At 50.2% G+C, this 20,978-nt stretch overlaps 9 protein-coding genes and 1 non-coding gene across 10 annotated transcripts; 5 read left to right on the top strand and 5 right to left on the bottom strand.

Annotated features, from left to right (window-relative positions):
* Positions 1–812: 812 nt before the first annotated feature.
* On the top strand, positions 813–6,372 carry VE01_09066 (uncharacterized protein). The gene is made up of 8 exons (XM_018278482.2): positions 813–1,376; positions 1,461–3,536; positions 3,668–4,463; positions 4,525–4,609; positions 4,689–5,067; positions 5,155–5,285; positions 5,414–5,688; positions 5,748–6,372. The coding sequence occupies exons 2-8, from the start codon at positions 1,878–1,880 to the stop codon at positions 6,143–6,145; spliced, it is 3,723 nt and encodes a 1,240-aa protein (XP_018126541.1). The 5' UTR covers positions 813–1,376; positions 1,461–1,877; the 3' UTR covers positions 6,146–6,372.
* A 153-nt stretch (positions 6,373–6,525) lies between these two features.
* Positions 6,526–7,949, bottom strand: VE01_09065 (uncharacterized protein). Its single transcript, XM_018278481.2, has one exon. It carries the CDS (start codon positions 7,756–7,758, stop codon positions 6,787–6,789), a length of 972 nt encoding a protein of 323 aa, XP_018126540.2. The 5' UTR covers positions 7,759–7,949; the 3' UTR covers positions 6,526–6,786.
* A 382-nt stretch (positions 7,950–8,331) lies between these two features.
* On the top strand, positions 8,332–9,841 carry VE01_09064 (uncharacterized protein). The gene is made up of 3 exons (XM_059464033.1): positions 8,332–8,625; positions 8,724–9,257; positions 9,323–9,841. Exons 1-3 carry the CDS (start codon positions 8,396–8,398, stop codon positions 9,819–9,821), a joined length of 1,263 nt encoding a protein of 420 aa, XP_059319349.1. The 5' UTR covers positions 8,332–8,395; the 3' UTR covers positions 9,822–9,841.
* Positions 9,842–10,421: 580 nt separating this feature from the next.
* On the top strand, positions 10,422–10,494 carry VE01_09063 (the record flags this gene model as incomplete). The annotated part of the gene is made up of 1 exon: positions 10,422–10,494. It is a non-coding gene; the product is annotated as a tRNA-Cys (tRNA).
* A 150-nt stretch (positions 10,495–10,644) lies between these two features.
* On the bottom strand, positions 10,645–12,306 carry VE01_09062 (uncharacterized protein). The gene is made up of 2 exons (XM_059464032.1): positions 12,026–12,306; positions 10,645–11,855 (listed from the first exon to the last, which is right to left on the bottom strand). The coding sequence occupies exon 2, from the start codon at positions 11,183–11,185 to the stop codon at positions 10,799–10,801; it is 387 nt and encodes a 128-aa protein (XP_059319350.1). The 5' UTR covers positions 11,186–11,855; positions 12,026–12,306; the 3' UTR covers positions 10,645–10,798.
* ATP4 (atp4 subunit B of the stator stalk of mitochondrial F1F0 ATP synthase) lies at positions 12,307–13,399 on the bottom strand. The gene is made up of 4 exons (XM_018278478.2): positions 13,271–13,399; positions 12,748–13,193; positions 12,474–12,696; positions 12,307–12,418 (listed from the first exon to the last, which is right to left on the bottom strand). The coding sequence occupies exons 1-4, from the start codon at positions 13,299–13,301 to the stop codon at positions 12,396–12,398; spliced, it is 723 nt and encodes a 240-aa protein (XP_018126544.1). The 5' UTR covers positions 13,302–13,399; the 3' UTR covers positions 12,307–12,395.
* Positions 13,400–13,465: 66 nt separating this feature from the next.
* On the top strand, positions 13,466–15,353 carry VE01_09060 (uncharacterized protein). Its single transcript, XM_018278477.2, has 2 exons — positions 13,466–14,957; positions 15,008–15,353. The coding sequence occupies exons 1-2, from the start codon at positions 13,500–13,502 to the stop codon at positions 15,146–15,148; spliced, it is 1,599 nt and encodes a 532-aa protein (XP_018126543.1). The 5' UTR covers positions 13,466–13,499; the 3' UTR covers positions 15,149–15,353.
* On the bottom strand, positions 15,213–16,892 carry VE01_09059 (uncharacterized protein). Its single transcript, XM_018278476.2, has 2 exons — positions 16,417–16,892; positions 15,213–16,367 (listed from the first exon to the last, which is right to left on the bottom strand). The coding sequence occupies exons 1-2, from the start codon at positions 16,681–16,683 to the stop codon at positions 15,519–15,521; spliced, it is 1,116 nt and encodes a 371-aa protein (XP_018126604.1). The 5' UTR covers positions 16,684–16,892; the 3' UTR covers positions 15,213–15,518.
* A 66-nt stretch (positions 16,893–16,958) lies between these two features.
* Positions 16,959–19,260, top strand: VE01_09058 (uncharacterized protein). The gene is made up of 5 exons (XM_018278475.2): positions 16,959–17,118; positions 17,173–17,265; positions 17,323–17,914; positions 17,993–18,048; positions 18,152–19,260. Exons 1-5 carry the CDS (start codon positions 17,073–17,075, stop codon positions 18,691–18,693), a joined length of 1,329 nt encoding a protein of 442 aa, XP_018126605.1. The 5' UTR covers positions 16,959–17,072; the 3' UTR covers positions 18,694–19,260.
* A 477-nt stretch (positions 19,261–19,737) lies between these two features.
* VE01_09057 (uncharacterized protein) lies at positions 19,738–20,811 on the bottom strand (the record flags this gene model as incomplete). Its single annotated transcript, XM_018278474.1, has 1 exon — positions 19,738–20,811. One exon carries the CDS (start codon positions 20,809–20,811, stop codon positions 19,738–19,740), a length of 1,074 nt encoding a protein of 357 aa, XP_018126576.1.
* Positions 20,812–20,978: the final 167 nt, after the last annotated feature.

The following is a 20,978-nucleotide window of genomic DNA, read 5'->3' as shown; positions in this document are numbered from 1 at the left end:
GTCATTTTGTTATTGTGCCGGAGTATGGCCGTTTTAGCTTACGTACCTCTTTCGGGTGCCCTAGTTATTTTCCATAATCCACTGTCCGCTGTCGGTGCGTGAAATCCAAGACGAAAAGACGAAGCCCGAGAAGAAATATTTGCGTTTCCTAATTGAATATCACATCAAATCGCGGCTTTTAGGATTGGGAGATCCGCCGAGCGGCGGTGAAAGCCAAGCTTTTGGGCGTAAAATGCTTATTCCGTGTCTCACCAGCCTGTACCATATATGCATCCTGCGATTGGTTCGGTGAGCTGATGAAACTTATAGAACCTGACTAAAGTGAGGGGCCGCGCATCCACAAGAACTGGGGGGCGCAGCCCGCATCAGCCTCGCTAGCAACACTGCATTAAAGAGAGATCTAAATATATCTCGGCTGCAATGTTCTCGCCGTAGGAGTTATTGATTAGATGTTGGTGGACGCCGAAATGGCGTCCATGAATTGCGAAGTAGAGAAGCCATGTGGTAAGTTCTAAATATGGGCTTTGAAATTCCGCAAATAGTGCTTTCACCAATTTGGGGTCCGTTCAGCGAAGCGCTTAAATTGAAGTTTATGTGGTCCTGTCATATTACATGTCGCTAGTCCGGGCCTCAACGTCGCCTTTCTCCTCATAACCCATGCCTCTTGGCCAATATGCTTCAGCCCCTCCCCCAAACAAGATACATAGTTAATTTAGATAAGACTACTGTTGTCAGCTTGCGCAGCTTGCATAGTTAAACGTGAGGCTGTGTCGCAGCCCGAGAAAGTGAGTTTCTGTTTCGAACTCTGCTAACTCAGAAAGCGAGTAAGTGCCTGTATCACAGCTATACGTTATTGAGCACCAGCTCTGCCGAGATGATCAACATTTGAGTGGTGTTGATGACTTGTGGGAAGTGCACCTTTCATTCGGTTCCGCAGGTGCTGATCAAGACTCTTGGCCTGTCACTAATTGAGGGGCCGCGATCCACGGATCCACCCAATATACTGTACAGAAACTTCGGCGCCGTACTGTACTGTAGGATATAATAATCCACTTGCACGGCCTCAATCGTGAGGTAAAGCCCTCGCCCCCAAAACAAAGGTAATTAACCGGCGCAGGTCTAACGAAAAGGGATTCCAACACCGGACCAGACCCTGGCGATGTGAGATGGCGGCGAGGCCGTGGCTGCATACCTCAGTGACAAGGGGCTTTGGAATAACCCGTAGTTGTTGGTATTGCGGATATAACAGGAACGGGTGGTCTGCTAAAAAAGGCCATCTAATTAACCCAAGACGCAGATCTTCCCTCCATAGGATGTCAGGCTCAAAATTAGCAACCGGCAGTTTCCTAGCCAATATATCTACTCCTCCTAGCTTAGTAAGCCCAATTCTCACCCCAACCCCTCCGTGCGGCACCACCAAAATGCGAACAGTGTGCATTAATTACAAGGGAAAATTATAGTGCGGGTGGGATGCAGACGGGACGGGTTCGCATTTTGTTGGTGCCGGAGGCGGGTGAGAATTGAGCTAGAGGTAAGTGTATGAGTGGCCTAGGTTCCCAGACTCTATCCCCACTGTCTATGATTTTAGCAATCTCGAAGGATCGAAGGATCGAAGGATCGAGTAGCTGAAATTAAGCAATGTTTTATAAGTACTTTAATATACAGTACGACTAAGCGTTGCTTCACAATCCACCAATCCCTTGCCTGCGGCGAAGAAGGTGGCGCTTTTCGATACGCAGCTAGAGGGAAATACTTTGACCACAGCTAGGACGAGAGGCATACATAATTTGCATCCACGTCCGTCTAAGTAAGTCCTCGAACTTCCTCAAACAAACAGTCTTTCCCGTTTCCTATGTCATTGCCAAGCTCACACTAAGATGGTGTTTGCCCACTGGACCTTAGCGGTCCTGCTCGCGACAAGTCTTACTCAAGCCTCATGGATTCCCACAAGGAACCGGCAGCAACATGCAGAGCGTGACGTTGTCATATCTGCCAACACTGACACCTCCGTCGAAGTCCATCTCTCTGACTTTGCCACGCTAGAGGAACTTGCGGAGGAACTTATTATCGATTTCAGATGTCTCCTGGACGCCAACCCGCTGCTATCGACTCTCCATCCTGGAGACCATTGCATTGTTCCCTATAGCTGCTGCGGCACCAGCTGCAAGGGCAAGTTTTGTAGCGAACGCCCTGAATGCCAGGGTCACTCGACTTCATCGCATGCTCCGGTAGTGACAACTGTACACACAACTATTACGAAGACTACTTGTGTCACATCCGTCACTAGCAGCATTCCAACAACACAGTCTACCTCAAATGACACTGCAGTCGTCCCTCCGCCAAGCAGCAGCAGTCTGCCCTCAAGCTCGTCCGCCACCACCCCTGATTCTCCCACAATACCTGGAATTGTTACAACGACCAATTCTCTCGGACAGACCGTAATTTCGGATAGTTCAGGAGCCGTTACGCTTCCTACAGGCATCTCTACTGCTAGCGTTATTACCTTGCCCGATGGTTCTGTTGTCACCTTTCAAACATCTACTACTGCTCCTGGGTCTTCGTCCCCGCCTACAACTATCCCTGGTGTCGTTACCACGACAAACTCCCTCGGGCAAACAGTGATTTCGGATACTTCAGGGGCCGTTACTCTTCCTAGCGATATCTCTACTGCTAGCGTTGTCACCTTGCCGGATAGCTCTGTCGTTACCTTCCAACCTACCACGGAAGCAACTGGCTCATCAAGCTTGCCTGGCATTCTCACTACGACAGATACTGCAGGAGAGACCGTGATATCAAGCTCCGGCGAGCAGTTTACAATTCCTACGGCGGTCACCACACCAATTACGCTTACCAATGGTGATGGCTCTATTTTTACATTTTTGCCGACCGTCTCCCCCCCACCAGACAGTTCAAGCCAAATCTCATCGTCAGGCCCTACTGAGATTATCACTACAACGGATCCTGCCGGTGAGACCGTGATATCAAGCTCCGGAGAGGAATTTACAATCCCTCCGGCGGTCACTACACCAATCACCGTTACAAATGGTGATGGCTCTATTTTTACATTCTTGCCGACCGTATCTCCGCCACCAGACAGCTCAAGCCCAGTTTCGTCAAGCCCTCCTGATGCTATCACCACAACGGATCCTGCCGGTGAGACTGTAATTTCAAGCTCCGGGGAGGAATTTACAATCCCTCCAGCAGTCACTACACCAACCACCGTTACAAATGGTGATGGCTCTATTTTTACATTCTTGCCGACCGTATCTCCGCCACCAGACAGCTCAAGCCCAGTTTCGTCAAGCCCTCCTGATGCTATTACTACAACGGATCCTGCCGGTGAGACTGTAATTTCAAGCGCCGGAGAAGAATTTACAATCCCTCCGGCGGTCACTACACCAATCACCGTTACAAATGGAGATGGATCTGAGTTCACTTTCTCCCCAACAGCTCCGCCGAGCTCGAGCAGCACACCATCGACGACAATACCGGTCGGCGTAATCTTTCCCGTTACCACAACTGTGGACGCACCTAAGGTAAGTCTGACCAACGAAAACGTTCTCGCTAGCAGTAATAGTAACTTGCTGGATCTCTCTTGCTTTCCAAGCTTCCACCACCCTAAGCTTGTCCTCTCTATCTAAAATCTTCACTGACGTTATCTCCAAAGGCGACCGATGGTGGAACTGTAATACCATGCAACCTCTGGTTCTTCAACATATGCATTCGCTTTGGGAAAATTGACATCGGTGGCTGGCTATTCAACTTGCCCGAAGGTATTCGCCCTCCTGGTCCGCCACCAGGGATTACCTTCCCCCCATCGCTTTCCATCTCGATTGGCATCAGCGGCACACTACCTCCCTGGCCAGCGATTACTATCGGTCCCGATAAGTTACCAACATATGAGCCAAAGCCAAGCGATGGACCTGATGATGGTTGCAAGACTGAGTCGGCTGAGATTTGCTTAACTAGTACATCTTTCGAAGTTGACACTGCTACTGTTACCACCGCCTCCTCGGTGATTTCAACGTGTGTCACTGTATTCGGTTGTGATGTTACAGACAGCGCGACCTCAACCGCGGCTACTTCAACTGCATCAAGTTCAGAGTACCCGTACTCTTGCACCCCTGGTTGTGAGGCTTGCGTGGCTAAACGTCAAGTCGCAACTGCTACAGCAGCGCCTTCCCTGCCAACGACAGACACAAAGAAGGCAAAGGACCTATTTTCCTATGCTCAAAACTTAACTTTGGCCGAGCGTGATATTCCAAATAGAGCAGACGCCGATGTTATTTCTGAATATTATGACATGATCAATAACGTGCCGGGTAGGGTTCTGATCACTGAAGACAACATGGGCCAGTTAGGAATCTCGAGTTCTCGGTTTGAATACTTTGACAACTCCGAGCACACTATCTATCTCAGAAGCTTGAGAGGCTGCACTTCCGTCATAGTGGTGTCCCGGCTTGGTAAGCTTTTGGTCATTTAGCCAGTTCTGAAGGAACTCAATACTGATACTTAGTTGTGTAGGTGTATATCTCAGCCACCTCTGGGAGCCAAGCTTCAGCCTGGATGTCACGGCCGATTTTCAGACGGGTGTAATCGATTACCTAAAGTACGTTGAGAGAGCCTCTCCTTGTTCTATACCGTCTCCCCAACCCCTCGCTAACCTTTGCTAACATCTGCCCTTGTAGCACTGGTCGTCAACCTGATCAAACCGGCGGTGTAACTGAGGACGGCGTTACCGAGGCACTTGGAGCTCTCGTACAGGGCGGTGTTTTTGGTGACGTTGCGACCACGAAGATTTTCATAATGACACCAGCGACCTATGATCTTGATCTGGATCTAGAAAAAACTCCCAACGCGGATCAGCGAGCCAGTCTTAATAACGGAGACTTCCAACCTCTCTTCGATGGTACAACTGTGGTTTCGGGTCAGACGATTCCAGACAGACTCACCCCACTCAAAGCAGAATTGGGACAACTAATGCCCGGTGTGCCAATTTCGCAATTCACCTACAGGAGGCAGACCGACGATGATCGTCTGAAGAATGATGGCTACGGCAAAGCAACGGTAAGTGTTGTTCCACTTCTCCTGCATATGTCTCTCTAAGGAACCAATACTGCAATTACATAAGTCTAACAAGAATATTTATCATAGGTCGTATACAGCAACGATCAAAAGATAGACCCGGATACATTCGAAGACATCGGCCCTCCTCAGCAGGCTATTTGGCAGTGCTGGATTCAGGGCAAAATGATGGATACTGACCGATGGGACGCTTTACCAGGGTAAGTAGCAAATCATACGTCAAAGGAGCCTCAAGACGACTAGGGAGTTTATACGAGGCCCGGGCCTGGCGTATTATCCTAATTGACCAGGCCTACTATTACATATTTGCCTGCTAACGTATGCCCAGTCAAACCGGCTCATGTTCCGCTAACCAAAAGCGCCAAAATGGTGGTCAGTGTAGCTCCCCAACGGCATCCTCTGGCGCATCGACATCGGCACCTACAAACTCACCGACCACGGCACCCACCCCGAGTACCGTGATAATTACACCTACAGGAACCGAGGCTTCTAGCCCCCCACCGACTGACCTGCCGACGCTTACCACGGCTCAAAGTACACCAGCCGGTGAAACCTGTGTATCGACCGCCACTTCGACTCAGTGCGCTCTCGGACCTCACGCAGGTATGCAACTCTTCATCGCCGTTGGCCTTGTCCCGAACGTGTCACTAACAACTAATCAGATCAAACGGCTTGTGTTACGAGTACATACTGTGCGTCCTTTGCACCTACAGAAACCACGCCAACCTCAACTGCTGAGCCTACGCCTACGGGTCAGGTATATGTCGACATATTCACTGATTCCGATTGCATCAATGTCCTCGAGCAAATTACCCTAAATTTCATAGGCGATTGTTACACACCCAAAGACAAGGATGGCCACCCAATAACATTCGAATGCTTTTCACTCACCTACATCAGTCCGGCAGCTGAAAACTCCGCTAGTCTGACTGCCATTAAGGGTGCTGGCTGCTTCTCTCAATTTGACAGTGACAGACAAGTATATCCTGACTTAATGGCCATCCAATATGACGACGAAAAGCCATTCACAATGGGGTCTATAAGCCTAGATGGCAAGTAACTTTCAAGAATAGAAGCTCTAGTGGGACACATCATATAGGGGAATGTATTTCGAATCGTTACTTCTACCGAGCGAGAAATCCGGCATCTACTTTCCCGCAACTATGATGGAACGGATACTATATACACGGATATCGTGGCTTTACTTTATAAATACCTTCTCTTCTAAAAATGTCGTAGTTTATAATCCATAGTCTTAATTATAGACTAATATTACCTGTCTTTAAGCCGATACAACTCCAATATCAAGTTGCGTAAGCGCAATAATAGGCACCAGCAGCGCCGCTATAAGTCCAGGGGAGCCGAACGCGGGTGTGATGATGTTAGTGATTGTGCGTAGGACGTACTACTACGAGTATTTGTCAACCGTTTCAAGGGCTGCAACGTTTGGAGATGGGGAATGGAGTTTGTGAGGATGGCTTCGGGTGATAATGATAGGTAGAATACCGGCGGAAGGAGAAAGAGGGGAGAGGGACTGAAAGGAGGATTTGGAGTAAAATATATCTCGATCGTAGTCCCTAGTAGCATGTTGACCCTTTTATATTCAAAAATCGAAGCTGCAATGGTATTTTCGTGCACAACGCAATATCAAGCAAAATGTACCAACCTCAATTCACCACCACGCAGCTTGTTGTCGTTATGTCAATCTGTATCGCCCCTCTTCTCGCCCTGCTTCTCTGCCTGCCGGTCCATTGCGGCTTGCAAGAACTTCTTAGTGCCATGAGTCTCAGCGCAAACCATGGCACTCGGCCAACCTGGTGCATCTTCCTGCGTCTTACAATTCAGATTTGGATCCGCGCCGCGATCCATTAAGACGTCCACCAGCTCTTGGAAATTTTGATGGTTGAGACGTCCAACCGCGATGCAGAGTGCCGTGTTGCATGTGCTGCCAACCTTGGGTTCTCTGGCATTGACATCAAGCCCGGCGACATCTATAAGATGGCGTATCATGTCTAGACGCTCTGTATAGGATGGGCTGGGCTCCTCACCCTCCCTCGGTGCTAAGATGGTGGCCCGCTCGACTGCAAGGTGCAGTGTCCGTGGGTCCAAGGGAGCCATGTGCTCTGCTAGTAGCTCCAATGTCTCGATACTGCCCTGCGACGCCGCCGCGCCGAGAATTGTCGGGCGTGGCATATGATTGCGCCTCGTCACATTACCGATGACTTCAGGCTGGTAGTCGGGAATGTCAACTTTAGCGCCGTGATCCAAGCACCATTTAACAAGATCGTGATATGTTACGACATCCCAAAGCAACGTCGAACCAACACCGGGTGTATTGATATCCCATCCGTGAGCAACAAGGATCTCAAGGACCTCTAGCGAAGGTTTGCCCATATCCTCATTGGTCGTAATTTGTCCCGGAGTCAGTGCTGCGATATCAGCGTCGTGAAGGTGGTCGACTAGATATTTAAGCACGTGAACCGCTCTCCTGCTCGCTGAGCGGCTAAGGCCCAGTTGCGCGACTTGCTGAGCTGTAAATCTCGAGTTAGGTTCAGCGGCCATTGCTAAAGCCTGTTCCATCAGCGATACATCGTCGGCCCTACATGCTTCGATGCATAATGTGTTGGCGTTCCTAGGCATGTTTGTAGTGCTATTTTCATATTCTTGTGCCATCTCCCAAGGTGGTCGTCGAGCTCTGGGGCGCTTGGCGTGGGAGGTAGGTGATGTAGGAGGCAAGTGGGTTACCGATGTGCGGGTAGTAATCGATTTGGGGGATCTATGAGATAGGGCTTGGCTGGGCTGGCTGGTAGGCTCCCGCGCACACCCACGGTTTCAGCCGTTACAACCGCTTTACGAAATGGGAGGGACGGGGGAAGGATGGGCTTTTTCTAAATTGGGAATAAGCAGCCTACCTTTTCGCGTGTTCTACACGGACCCGTACGAGAACTTTTAGCGCCGTACTGTAGCTTTGTGCAGATACTTATAGGCACCGTTATGATTCTCGCGTTCTTTAATTTTAACACTAGCTCTACTATAGATGGCTTCCTTGGCTTATCTTAACCCGCTGTGTCAGTCCATCATAGTACTAACGTATGCTTGTTGGCTGTGACACAGGGTGCCTGGACTGTTGCACCATGAGATATAGCGGGGTCTGTGTTTGGCGCTATGCTTAGTTAGGTTTTCTTCAACTTGTACTCGTATAAGTATCAGCGTCGATATAATTACGTCAGCGCCACCTTGCACCTAGGAGGCACCAAGACCAACATCGCCAGCAATTCAGCTTTTTGGATTTCTCATTCAACTAGTTATCATGAAAGAGCAGCAGAGAACACTGTACTTCTACAAATCGCACCGGCACATCATGTCCCCATTACTACCAACCTACAGACGGAACCGCGTGCCTATACTTAGTCTCAGTTCATTTCTGATCTCTCTTCTAGTCGCTTCATCTTGTATTCCACGAGCCGAGGGCTATAGTTTGTTGGGTAGAATTACACCAGATGCAGTTGCATTTGGCTTTGATCTAGGCCAATCATATGGGTGCGTGAGTTCTCGTTGCAAACACTCATTACATACAAACCCTTTACTCTTCCCCAGCATCTTAACTATCTCACTAACATCAACTACCTCTGCGTCAGCACCTCCGTCGCCCGCTTCGAGAATGGCACAACCATTCCTTTAGCCAAGATCCGTGGGAGTGCCGCTTACACAGCCCTCATGGAAAACCTAATCTCTAAACCAACAACACCACACTGGCTCTCCTACCGGGGTACAGTGGGCCGCTGGCTGTCATTGTTTCGGAGCCTTATGAAAATCCTTGGACTTGCCCCTAGCTACAAGTGCGCCGTTCTGTCCGAGATGGTTGCTGCGCTTAAGACGGCTTCCGAGGCGGCGTTGCAGATCCAGATCCAGGTCGAAGCAGTGGCAGTAACTGCCCCGTGGATGGCAGCCTTAGATAACCAGTTACCAACCGATAGTGTTATTAATGATGCGCTTTTGCTTGCCGACCTCGAGCCATGGACTTTGTGGGCTGACGGGGAGATCTACCTTGGTGAAGTCAATACTATATTAGTGAGTGAAGATCGGTCGGTATGTAAGAACGTCTGGTGTACAGGTCACTGGATGGAGGTAGAAGGAGATATCGCGGTAGTTGGTCTTGTGTTTTTCATTAGGTAAGTGACGGATACTTTACTTTATTTGCTAGTGTGTAATCTTTGAGACTGACGTGTTGTTGAAGCTTCACCAACCATTCGTTATATACATCTTTCCAACGCACCGGGTGCTATTTCAACAACCCATTAGACCACAGCCTCACCTCGATAGACCCTCGCTATGGCCTCGACAAGGTGAGCCAAGCAACATCCCCTAAGCAATACTGGAGTGAATTGAAAACGCATCTCCTCTCTCTTGTTAAGCAACACAAAACGCGAGGTCGGACATATGATTGTCAATCACTGTTTACAGTGTTAGTGGCAGGAGAGGCAGCTAATACCCCCGAGTTTCTGGATGTCGTGCATGATGTCGTCCAGGCCATACTACGAGAGTCATGGACTGCGGAAAGGGAAGAAAACGGCAAAACGGGTCACGTCGAGCTTATCATACCAGATGACTTGACGTACGGGGCCGCTAGAGGAGCTGCGTTCTGGTTGCAGACAAGAATGAATAGGACGTATTGTGCTGTAGAAGGTATCTTAGATCAGTATGATATAATAGGAGACACTCATGTGGAGTTATAGTTTTTGTAGATGCCTGAGATACAATGTAAATGTTAATACATGGTAGTAATACTTTAACTTCTAACGCAGCGAGCGATGATAATTACACTATAACTTAGCGATGTATCCACTAAATGCGCTTACTAAATGCGCTACAACTTAGTGATTTGTTTACTAAATGTGCTATTAGCGTTGGATTCCCCGTAATTTCATTGAACACCTTTCTCCAAACGAATGTATTGTCTTGGATAGAGCAGACTGCACGTACAGGTAGCCTTCAATCTTTAATAAAAACAGCTAGAAAATTTAGGAACTATTTGAATCGCCGAGCGAAATACAGATTGTCTCTTAAAAAGGACTTTTAATTGCCCAATTATTAGATTGATGATTTTGTCCACATCACTGCAGCATTTAGACCGAATTTACCCATATCACCTTCATCTATCTAATATACAAGCTTAATGTGATCGTTCTTATGTAGATTAGGCGCTAGTAGAGCTAGAAGTGCACCATCTGGGCCATCTAAGGGAAGAACACGTGAGATAGCAAGGTTTTGATCTGATTAACTGATAAGGCGATGGTGTGTGATGGGGTGTGGTAGGCGAAGAAATTTCGACCTCGGCTCCTTTAGCTCAGTGGTAGAGCGGGAGATTGCAGATCTTCAGGTCGCTCGTTCGAACCGGGCAGGGAGCTTGGTTTGCTTACATTTTTTTTTGTCGGTTGGGGCTGGGATTCTTTTGGTAGGAGGGTTTTGGTATAGTATCTCTGGTTTAGAGAGGTTGGGGGGGGGGTGAGGTTTGGCGGGGTTATTTTTGTCTTTTGTCACTGTGTTTGGTTGTGGATGATACTTGTAGATGGATGGATAGTTCTGGGTATTGAAGAAGAGCATATCAAAATAAACTTATAACGCCATACACCCAAGCGATTGCCTCCGTCACCATTGTCACATCTCTCTCCAACGTCCCCCCAATAGCGCCTTGCTAACCACCATCCCTTCCCTAAATCTTCTCAACCACCACCGCAGTCCCATACGCACAAACCTGCGCAAACCCACACAACTCCGCCGCATCAAACCTAAGCGCAATAACCGCATTAGCACCCCTCCCCATCGCCTCCCCCACCAGCCGCTCCTGCGCCGTATTCCTCGTGCGATACATCAGGTTCGTGAACAGCTTGATCTCGCCGCCGACGATGGAGCGCAGGATGGCGCCGATGTCGGCGCCCCAGTTGCGGCTTTGGACGGTGAGGCCGTAGACCGTGCCGAGCACGTTGGTGACGCGGTAGCCGGGGATGTCGTTCATGGTGGTGACTATGAGGCCGTGGGTGTCGACGTGGGAGGAGGGGGATTCGGCGGCGAGGGCTTTGGCGTCTTCGGATTTGCCCATGGTGGTGACTGGGGGGTTGGAGGTGAAAGTTTATGGAGTTGTTACGTGGGTTCTTGGTTTGTGAGGGTTTGTTATAACTTTTGTTATAACTTGTGGTGGTTGGTATGAGTGTTTGATATTAATGCGGGGTTCTGGAGTGTCTTGTAATGCTGAGTTGCGGATTAGGGATTCAACTGTCAAGCAGAACACTTCAGAATATGAAGAAGAGATAAATGCGTCATTCCGGGGAGATACTCCCACCTACTTATATACCCCGCCGCCGCCGCCAACAGCGCGACATGATTCCCAATCCAGAAGAGCTATTTCCAGAGTTCAGCCTTGCGAAATCAGGGTGTAGGCAACAATCGGCGTGCCTTGTGCCGATCGCGACTCACTGCGATTGGTCAAATAAAAAGCGCAGTTGTCATCGCTTGTGGCAGCGTTGCCGTATCCCGCTCACATTGCCAGAGTGGGAAACTGGATCATTGCACCGCCTCAAATGAAGGGAAATGGCTGTCTATAGTTTTGGGGTTGATGTGTTGAAGGTGAACTGGCGATGTTGTCAGTGAGCGCGGTTAGTTAACTCGCCACCCTTAACCATTCCATACACTGGATACCTCGTACATATCCCGATAGGGAAGAGTGCATGATGTCCGAAGGAGATTCACTTGGATCTCTTGTGTACCCCAAACTGATTTAAATCACGTGTCAATACAAATGCTAGAAACCTGTTCGAGGCATAGTCGAACAAGAGGTTGGCTCTGGTTAATGAATGCCTTGATGTGCATTTTGAGGTTTTTGGGGCTGGAGGTGGTGCAGACCGGACGAACGGGGTAGGAGGGAAGAGTTGTATCAACGAACCGTATTTGTCGAAGCAAATCCACCGACATTGAGACTCCATCAAGGGTGGTTGGAAGATGAACAGAGTTAGAGCTTGTGATAGAGTCCATCTTGGGTTTATTCGTATCCCTGTTGATGGTTGAATGTCGTGTTCGTCAATATCTTGATAGAAGTATATATGCAATACCGGTAAAAGCACCACAACATGAATGTGTCCTGTGAAGCATAGTAGTAGAAGCAGGAGAAACTCTAGGACGGCTATTTCACGCACTAGTGCATTGAAGTGTGCAGCTAGGTAATACATGTTTGGAAGAGATATAAAAATTGACTATGGCACATGGGTTCTATTTGACAGTGACAAAAGGAAATCTCTATTAGGCCTCACTGCCATCTAAGCCTTCTGGGCAACAATTCCTGTTATCCATATTAGCATTGTTCGGTGTATGATCTGGGTGTGATGTGAACGTACTCTCAACGTCAACGACGCTCTGCTGGAGAATGTTCTGAAGGGTCTTGGGGTTCTCGAGCTCCTTCTGGATCTTGGCAATGATGGACTGCGCAAGCTCCTGCTGTTGGCGCTGCTTGACCTGTCCCTCGTAACGCACCCACGAGTCGAGGACGCTCTTGGCCTCAGCGGCAAGGGCGGTGGATTGCTCGAGCTCGAAAACCTTGGCCTCGATCTGGGCAGTCTCCTATTTCGGGTCAGCAATCTGCACAAACGACAATCAATCTACAAAACGCACCTTGGAGACCTCGAAAAGAGACTTGGTGATGTCGACGACACCGCCCATCTGCTTAACGTTCTGGATGCGGGCGTTGACGGCCTCGGTGTGGTCGGCGCGGGCAGAGTTCAAGATATCGCGGATCTTGCTGATCTGTCCCTCGGCCCATCCGGAGTATGCTGGTCCAAGGTACTTGCCAACAGCGAAGAAGATGGCGAGGAGCGAGAAACCGACGACGGACTCCTCGTTGACGACATAGTACTCGTTGCTGAGAGCGAAGATGGACGCGCCAGCTCCGGAGGAGAGGATGGCGGCCTTGGAGACCAGGGAGTTGCCTGGAAGGGAATCGAGGATCGATTGGGCCTTCTTCTTTGGCTCCTCAGCGGGGACGCTGGAGTTGTATCGGGCGGTGCTGGCCAGAGTTGGGAGAGCCCGAACCGTAGCGGTTGGACGGAGACGTGCGGCCCCTGTTTTGTCGCTGTCAGCACATCGCCTACGGCTTCAATTGATCAATCGCCAATTGCCCGCGACTGGGACTACATACCAAGGGCGGTCTTTGCCACGCGTGATGCCATTGTGATGAGAGGGGGGATGATGCAGAGCTTGTGGTCTTGTCGTGAAGAACGGGAACCGACGTTAAAGCTTCCTCGCTTCGGCTCGGAATAAAGCGTCAAGTCACGTGTACGCGAGGCTGAACGAAATTCCAAAAAAGTTTTGGGAAAGAGCCTCACCATCGAGACGGCGCTCAAACACGAACACCAAGACAATTCGACATGCCGTCAATATTAAAATCGGCTACTGGTGCAGCGAAGAGGAAGAGAGTGGACTCCCAGCGAAAACCTGCAAAGCGCGCCAAATCGGAGAGCAGCGACGACGAGGACGATACCCAGGCGCAAATCCTCTTACTTGAGAGCGAAATCCTCGAATCAAAGAAGAATTACAACAACATTCCGAAATTAATTAAGCTACTTGAGTCTGAGGATGCAATTATTGCCTCAGTTGCGTTATGCCGAGTCTTTTCGAGACTTGTTGCGTCCGGAGAGTTGACCAAGAAGGCGGGGAGCTCTGAGAAAGACGAGGTGGTTGTGGCGTGGCTCAAAGAGCGGTACCTGGAGTATAAGACCGGGCTATATGAGCTTCTTGAGTCGCCGGAGGTTTCCCAGACTATTCTTGCACTGTGCATGCGCATGCTGAAGACCGAGGGCACATACGTGAAAAATGGCCAGGACTATAACTTTCCCTCGAGGTTCCTGACCGACCTGGTGCGAACGCTCTTGGGTTTGGAGGATGGAGAGGATGTGCGCAAGGAGTTCGCGGAGAAACATGTCGAGGAATACGACGATATTCGATTTTACACTTTCGAAGCAATTGCGAAGGTTCTTGAGGAAGAGGGCCAGCTTGTGGACAACGCCGTTGGTATCCTGGCTATCATCGAATCTGTGCCAGAGGATAAAGACGAGTTGGAAGACTTCTACATAGCCGCACCCACGAGGACTTCACACACCCTCTACTCCTTGTCGGCGCACAAGAGGCAGGCACAGGCTGCCTGGCTTGCAGTCCTCAAGCAGGATCTGTCAAAGGAGCAGCGCAAGAACATATTAGGGATGATGAGCTCTTATATTGCACCTTGGTTTATCAAGCCAGAACTGCTGATGGATTTCTTAACCGATTCTTACGATACCGGCGGATCTACATCACTCCAAGCGCTTTCCGGCGTATACTACCTGATTCAAGAGCGAAACTTGGATTACCCGCTCTTCTACAGGAAGTTATATTCCCTACTCGATTCTGGCATCCTTTACTCGAAACACCGCTCCAAATTCTTCCGCCTCCTGGATACGTTTATGTCCTCTACACATTTGCCCGCCGTGCTCGTCGCAAGCTTTATCAAGCGCCTGTCAAGGTTAACACTGTACGCTCCTCCTGCTGGAATAGTTGCGGTGGTCCCTTGGATCTACAATTTCCTCAAGAAGCATCCCACCTGCACATTTATGATTCACCGTGAGGTGAAAGGTGCAGAAGAGCTTCTCGAGGAGGGGATGGAAGATCCGTTCCTGGAGGGCGAAGAAGACCCAATGGAGACCAACGCCATCGAAAGCAGTTTATGGGAGATTGTGACTTTACAGTCACATTACCACCCCAACGTCGCCACTCTGGCGAAGATCATATCGGAGCAGTTCACAAAACAATCATACAGTCTGGAGGATTTCCTCGACCACTCGTACGGAAGTGTAAGTCTAGTTTCCAATTATATTAAGTGCATATGCTAACTTCGTCACAGATGCTTGACGCTGAGCTTTTGAAGGAGGTGAAGAAGACGCCAGTGGTGGAATTTGAGATACCCAAGAAGATCTTTACGAAGCAAGATGCTTCTTCGGAGGTGAAGGACAGCCTGTTGGTGAAGTTGTGGAAATTCGAGTAGAGATATTGAGTTACGGAGGTATGTGGCGTATATAGAAATATAGTGACCTACATCTGAATGATGTATTCACCGCAAGAATATGACATTTCATATGCACATTGTCATAATGCAAGACGACCCGGATATCTCATGTACTTAAAGGTGGAACTAAATGATAAGAGTGTAATATCAGATCCATCAATAATAGAATAGCTGCCAAATCCAGAAGTTTCAATAACACCTGTAATTATGCTTATTTTTTGTACCTGCATTCTACCTGCCTAATATTGCCCCATAGACAGTGGCTATCCCTTTGCGCCTCCAATGCAACCCTGACAACAAATCCTCGCCTTCCCTCTGTAAGCACCGCGCCCAAACTCCTCCCATGCAATTATGCGACATCCTCAAACTTGAGATCATCATCTTCATCGTCGTCTACATCCGCCATCTCCGAGTCATCGAGCTCTTCCGTCTCGGGGGCTGCATCAGCAGTCGACTCGTCGATGTTCATTTTATACTCTTTCTTCAGCGTCCAGTGCATGGCAAAGCGTCCACTCCGCGGCATGTCCGCCACCTTCTCCAGCGTTTCCCTCAGATATGCTTCCGGCTGCTGCAATTTCGCCCGCAGCGCCTTCATCGACCAGAAATTAAACTCCTTGAAGCACTGGAAGATAAGATCCAGTAGCTCGTTCTGAGGCATACGAGCAGTCTTTGTGTCCTGGCCAGATTTCGACTTGAGCGCTCCAGTGTTCTTGATGAAGCCACCAAATGCCTCCTGGGCGCGAATGGTTCCAGGCTGGATGAAGCCTGCCTCCCGAGACCGCGTGCCTGAGAGGAAAACGGTGCGGTTTCGCGGCTGCATAGCGGCGATCGTGCGCTGGGCCAAGAGGCGGTTCGTCTCGGGGTTGTCGACAGGCACGCAGTTGATCTCGTGGGCGACGCGGCCGGCGAGCGTGGTCTTCTTTGGGATGGCACGTTTGTAGTATGGCTGGAAGCGCTTCTTGGGATCCCATGGCTGCTTGTCGGTTGGCTTGTCGAACTTGGGACGGGTGAGGCGCGCGGGGAGATTGGCAGTCGCTGGGTCAAAGCCTTTGCGTGATTTGGACTTAAAGCCAGGAAGATCCTGTTCCGTGAAGACGAATGTGTTATCCACAGTCTCTGCGGTGATATCCAGGCTGAACTCTTTCGGGACCGCTTGATGTTGCGCCAGGTCGGGCCGGAGGAGCATCGTCAGGCTCACCTATTCACAGTCAGTGGCAAGTCAAGTAGAATGAAGTTGTGATATGTACATCTTTTACGCCATCACTATTCGTGTTCACAGTCTTTCTGACCGTACCCAGCCGGATCTCAGCGTCATCATCCAAGTCGTTCCATTGCTCCCAGAGGTACTTCGGCACTCGCGCGAGATATACGTTCTGGAAGTTGGGATCGGTGCTAAACTCTAGGTCCCCAGCATCCTCAAAAGCTTCCGAGTCTGCGAATGATGCGGGGGAGGCCCCTATGGTGTCGGGGTCGCGCTTGATGTATGGGTCTTGCTTAATGTGAGGCTCCGCCATTGTCCTGACAATCTGGTGAGTTCAGCGGACGTTTTCCATGAAGCTGAAGGCAACTTGTATGACCAGTATAATATGTATATGCCCTTCCCTTGCCGTGCTCACAATCTTCACGGATGAGTGAAAGAAGGTTGAATGAGACAAAGCCGACAGCTTGTGGCGAGACCTAAGAACCAGGCTGAGGAGCGCGGAAGCTACTCGCTGAAAAGGGTTTAGTTCTCTTTTTGCCTGTATTTGCCGCCTTCCAGTACAGCAAGCTAAGCGCCACTTCGCGCATCTTCCACTCATCATCACTTCATCGATCCTACAGTTTGGTTTAACATTTACCCTCAACCACGACATAATTTGAACAGAACAGAGAAGAAACTGCTGACGAACAGGATCTTGCAAATATGGAGTCCGAACAGGAGATGATGACCAGGATCAGTAAACTGGCAGGTAATTCAGCCCTGAGACTTAATCCAAGAGGAGAACAAACTCACAAACTTGCAGGTCAGATAAATCGCCACAAGAACCAACAGCCAGCGAGCACATCGGCGTCAAACTTCCAGGCACAACCTGGAGCGCCCTATCCTACTCCAAACTGTACGTATTCACCAACTGGAAGCCCATCAACCGGATCGAACCCTAACAACCACGCAGATAATGCCCACTCGAGTCAAGGCCGACCACCTTCGCGTGGAGGTTACAGCAGAGGCAGAGGATATTATCGAGGAGGCAAACCTAACACCATCCACCGAAACAGAACACTGGTCCTGAACAACGCAAACACGGGATCCAAGGCGGACGGCGCCCAGGATGACAGTTCTGGGGCTACAGCAACAGCACCGGCATGGGTCACGAAAACAGATCGGCACATGCAGCTGATCAACCCTGCGATATACGAAAAGCAAAGCCAAGATCGTGCCCGCGCTATAGAGGAGACGCGCAAGCTGAGACTGAAGCAGCGAGACGACAGGGAGAAGTACAAGCTGAGCAAACACCTGGAGCGACTGAGCGGCAACATGGGGCCCCACGGCGTAAATCAGCGCGCACCCCAAGCCTTACCGAACTACGAAATCACAGTCGAGGGCATCCGCTTCCGCGTCATGAAGGATGGCAGCAAACTGGCCAAGGTTCCTGGCGACGAGAACGCCGCGAAACTGACCCCGAAGTCGGCGACCGTCGGAGGCGTCCGCTTCTACCGCAGCAAGAACGGAAATCTTTACCGCTCTGGCATACTCAAGGCGCAACGGTACGACATGCGCGCAGCCTCGTCGCGTGACACCCCTCACCGTTCCACAAGGACAAGACTAACACACTCCCACTCTAGGCAACCCGCAGCCATCAAGAAGATAGACGAGCCGTGCAGGCTCTTCTCTACGACCGGTACCTCATTTTCCATCACCATTCCCAACTACTACCCCCAATACTATTCCCGAATTACCAATCCCCCGGTAAGCCCGCACATGAGACTAACTGATAAATCTAGGTATCTGTCCCAAGGGCCCACGCTGCCGCTACACTCACGACCCGGCCAAAGTCGCTATCTGCAAGGACTTCCTGCAGACGGGCACCTGCGCCGCAGGCGATTCCTGCGACCTCTCGCACGAGGCGACGCCCTCGCGGACACCCGCCTGCCTGCACTTCGCGCGGGGCAACTGCGCCAACGAAAGCTGTCGGTACGCGCACGTGCGGGTATCGGCATCGGCGCCGGTGTGTCGCGCGTTTGCTGTGTACGGGTACTGCGAGCGGGGCGCGGAGTGCGACGAGCGACATGTAGTGGAGTGTCCTGAGTTTAGCAGGACGGGAGAGTGCAAGACGAAGGGATGTAAGCTGCCGCATCGGCTGAAGGCGAGTATGCTGCGCAAGAACGCGGCGATGGAGGGGGAGGAGGGCAGCGATCTGGAGAGCGAGGAGGAGGAGGGCGAGGAGATTGGGAGTGACGATGTGGATTCTGATGATCTGGAGGTGCTGGGGCTGGAGGGGGAGGGGGATGCAGAGATGCTCGAGAAGGATTACGTGCAGCTGTGATGACTGCTCATTCAGCTCGTCATGGGCAACTTTGGCATGCTAATATCTAGGTCTACGCGCCCGTTTACTGGACACTCCCACCTCGTCTGGAAGAGAAGTATCCCGCTATTTTCCTCTTTTCTCCGCCCCCATCATTGGCAATCTGTCTACTCTAGATACCCTGCCTCGCCTTAGCATTTCCTTGCTTTGCTTGCTTGATTGCGTGTTGCTCGGTGGTGTGGTCAGCGGGTGTTTGGATTCCGAACCTCGCTTGGGAGCCCAAGGAGGAAGTTTTGGACGGGGGGTTGGGGGATGGGTGGATGATTGATGGATGCGAGATGATAGATACCCCACTCCCTCACTTTGAGGCGGGGAGTTTTATGATCTACGTTTTTCGTTTGGCGACCCTTTTTCTTTTGTTTGGCGTGCGCAAGGGAGCAGGCAAGGGGGCAGGCAAGGAAGTGAAAAAAGAAGAAGAAGAAAAGAAAAAGAAAAAGCAGAAAGAATAGCACACTCTCAAGAGAAGAAACTATAGGAGAGAAGATACAATAATAAAACTACAAATTATCTGAGAAAATCCAAGCCCACAGCATCGAGCATGAAATGGAAAGTGCATGCATCGCGCCTTCCTTGTATCTCAGATCCCATTCTCCGAATATAGATAGAAGCATGTCCCAATCGTGCCTTCCATCTCTAAAATCTGCGCCGAGTATAGAATGAAAAGTGTATGCATCGTGCCTTCCTCACATCCCAGACCCCATTCTCCGAATATGGAAGGAAGCGTGTCCCGATTGTGCCTTCCATCTCTGGAATCTTTGCATGACATAAAGTATAGAATGGCAAGTGCGTCCATCGCGCCTTCCTCATATCACATATCCCATACATGGAAGGAAGCATGTCTCGATCGTGCCTTCCCTCTCTAGAATCTGCAATGGATGATAATGTGCTACCTGTACAAACAAATGGTTCTCGTAGTGCGTAAAATTATTTGATTTGATTCAATGAACTTAGTCTGTCTAATACACCCAGTTTCCTCAGGAGGGAGGCATGCAAAATGTCCACTCCCTACCCCGCAGGATCCGCGAGAAACTCCTCTAGCGCCCCCGCTGTAAATGGAATCACCTTGACATCCTCTGCATGCTCGGTGAGAAAATCATACCCCTCCCTCTCCGCAGAAAAAACATACTGAACAGCCCCCTCCCCCTTTCCCCGCTTCCCCACGCAAAATACGTTCTCCTTTCCAACCTCCTCCCACGTCCTCATCCCCTGGTAAACGGCGCCTGCCCCATACGCCGCCGTCCCTATCACAAGGGTTGCATCACGGTACTTCCTCAGATGGGGTGGGAGGAATTTCTGGTTGCGGCTGTGCCAGAGAAGTTCCTTCCACTCGTTGCTGGGCCAGGATACGATCTGTAAATCTGGGGAAGGGAGGGTTTCGATCGCGGTGTTTGGGATAAGGAGGGAGATGATGGCGATGGATTCGCGGGGGGCACGGCGTTTAGCGTATGCGGCTTGGTGGCGCGCGAGGTTGTGGTCGGGGGTGAAGTAGTAGAGGGATCTGGTGCCGCTGAAATCTGAGGGGGCTGGGGTTAGGATGGCCCCGGTTCTATCTAATTTGCCGTTTTGGTCAAGGAGTCTTGTGATTTGGCCGCGGTCTATGGATTTGAAAAGGGTGGTGTATCCGGGCTTATTAAGGGGGGGCTGGTTGTTGAAGTCGGTCTCTGGTGTGGTTGGTTGCTGAGAGTTAGAGGTAGATGGCTGGGTTTCTGAGAGCCCTCTGTATCGCATTTCAATAGTTTCCTTGGCCCAGTACAGGCAGGAGTTTGAACGCCGGATATGGGCGAAGTTGGGATCCATAATGGCATCTTGTGTAGGCATATTGATGCCACATGCATCTAGGCAGTCCCGCCATTCGTCGTCATTGTCCCCCACAGCATCTACTCTATTCGTAACTGACCAGCCAACAATGAAGTCGTCAAACATGACTGTTAAACCGCCATCATCTGGATCAGTCTCTCGGCGTGGGTCGTATTCTCCCCTTTCCCAGTGTGTCCATCGGTTCCATAACTCCTCGACTTTTGTAATGGATAGCCCTACGTAGATGAGGGTCTCAAAGGAGACGATGGAGTTATCAGACATTTTGATACTGAGGAAGTTGAGGAGACGGGTTTGTGTGACGAGGTTGGTGATGGTGACTATGAGAGGAGGGACTAACTTGGGATTATATATGATAAGATTGACTCATAAGTCTAGTCGTGTGGTCTAAAAGTCAGGAGAGGGACCCTGAATAGTAGTAGTGGTTATAG

The sequence above is a fragment of the Pseudogymnoascus verrucosus genome, assembly GCF_001662655.1.
Source record: "Pseudogymnoascus verrucosus strain UAMH 10579 unplaced genomic scaffold scaffold_56, whole genome shotgun sequence".
Taxonomy (NCBI): domain Eukaryota; kingdom Fungi; phylum Ascomycota; class Leotiomycetes; order Thelebolales; family Thelebolaceae; genus Pseudogymnoascus; species Pseudogymnoascus verrucosus.
The sequence above is the reverse complement of the archived record's forward strand: the minus strand, read 5'-3'. Positions and strand labels throughout refer to the sequence as shown.

Bases quoted from the DNA above. Each gene is read 5' to 3' on its own strand.
- VE01_09066 (XM_018278482.2), top strand. From the start codon at position 1,878: ATGGTGTTTGCCCACTGGACCTTAGCGGTCCTGCTCGCGACAAGTCTT. The intron at 3,537-3,667 runs GTAAGTCTGACC...TTATCTCCAAAG, and splicing joins CAACTGTGGACGCACCTAAG to GCGACCGATGGTGGAACTGT. The intron at 5,286-5,413 runs GTAAGTAGCAAA...ACGTATGCCCAG, and splicing joins CGATGGGACGCTTTACCAGG to TCAAACCGGCTCATGTTCCG.
- VE01_09065 (XM_018278481.2), bottom strand. From the start codon at position 7,758: ATGGCACAAGAATATGAAAATAGCACTACAAACATGCCTAGGAACGCC.
- VE01_09064 (XM_059464033.1), top strand. From the start codon at position 8,396: ATGAAAGAGCAGCAGAGAACACTGTACTTCTACAAATCGCACCGGCAC. The intron at 8,626-8,723 runs GTGCGTGAGTTC...CCTCTGCGTCAG, and splicing joins GATCTAGGCCAATCATATGG to CACCTCCGTCGCCCGCTTCG. The intron at 9,258-9,322 runs GTAAGTGACGGA...GTGTTGTTGAAG, and splicing joins GGTCTTGTGTTTTTCATTAG to CTTCACCAACCATTCGTTAT.
- VE01_09062 (XM_059464032.1), bottom strand. From the start codon at position 11,185: ATGGGCAAATCCGAAGACGCCAAAGCCCTCGCCGCCGAATCCCCCTCC.
- ATP4 (XM_018278478.2), bottom strand. From the start codon at position 13,301: ATGGCATCACGCGTGGCAAAGACCGCCCTTG. The intron at 12,697-12,747 runs GTGCGTTTTGTA...GACCCGAAATAG, and splicing joins CTCTTTTCGAGGTCTCCAAG to GAGACTGCCCAGATCGAGGC. The intron at 12,419-12,473 runs GTACGTTCACAT...TATGGATAACAG, and splicing joins GAGCGTCGTTGACGTTGAGA to GAATTGTTGCCCAGAAGGCT.
- VE01_09060 (XM_018278477.2), top strand. From the start codon at position 13,500: ATGCCGTCAATATTAAAATCGGCTACTGGTGCAGCGAAGAGGAAGAGA. The intron at 14,958-15,007 runs GTAAGTCTAGTT...ACTTCGTCACAG, and splicing joins TCGACCACTCGTACGGAAGT to ATGCTTGACGCTGAGCTTTT.
- VE01_09059 (XM_018278476.2), bottom strand. From the start codon at position 16,683: ATGGCGGAGCCTCACATTAAGCAAGACCCATACATCAAGCGCGACCCC. The intron at 16,368-16,416 runs GTACATATCACA...GACTGTGAATAG, and splicing joins ATAGTGATGGCGTAAAAGAT to GTGAGCCTGACGATGCTCCT.
- VE01_09058 (XM_018278475.2), top strand. From the start codon at position 17,073: ATGGAGTCCGAACAGGAGATGATGACCAGGATCAGTAAACTGGCAG. The intron at 17,915-17,992 runs GTACGACATGCG...CTCCCACTCTAG, and splicing joins GGCATACTCAAGGCGCAACG to GCAACCCGCAGCCATCAAGA. The intron at 18,049-18,151 runs GTACCTCATTTT...TGATAAATCTAG, and splicing joins CAGGCTCTTCTCTACGACCG to GTATCTGTCCCAAGGGCCCA.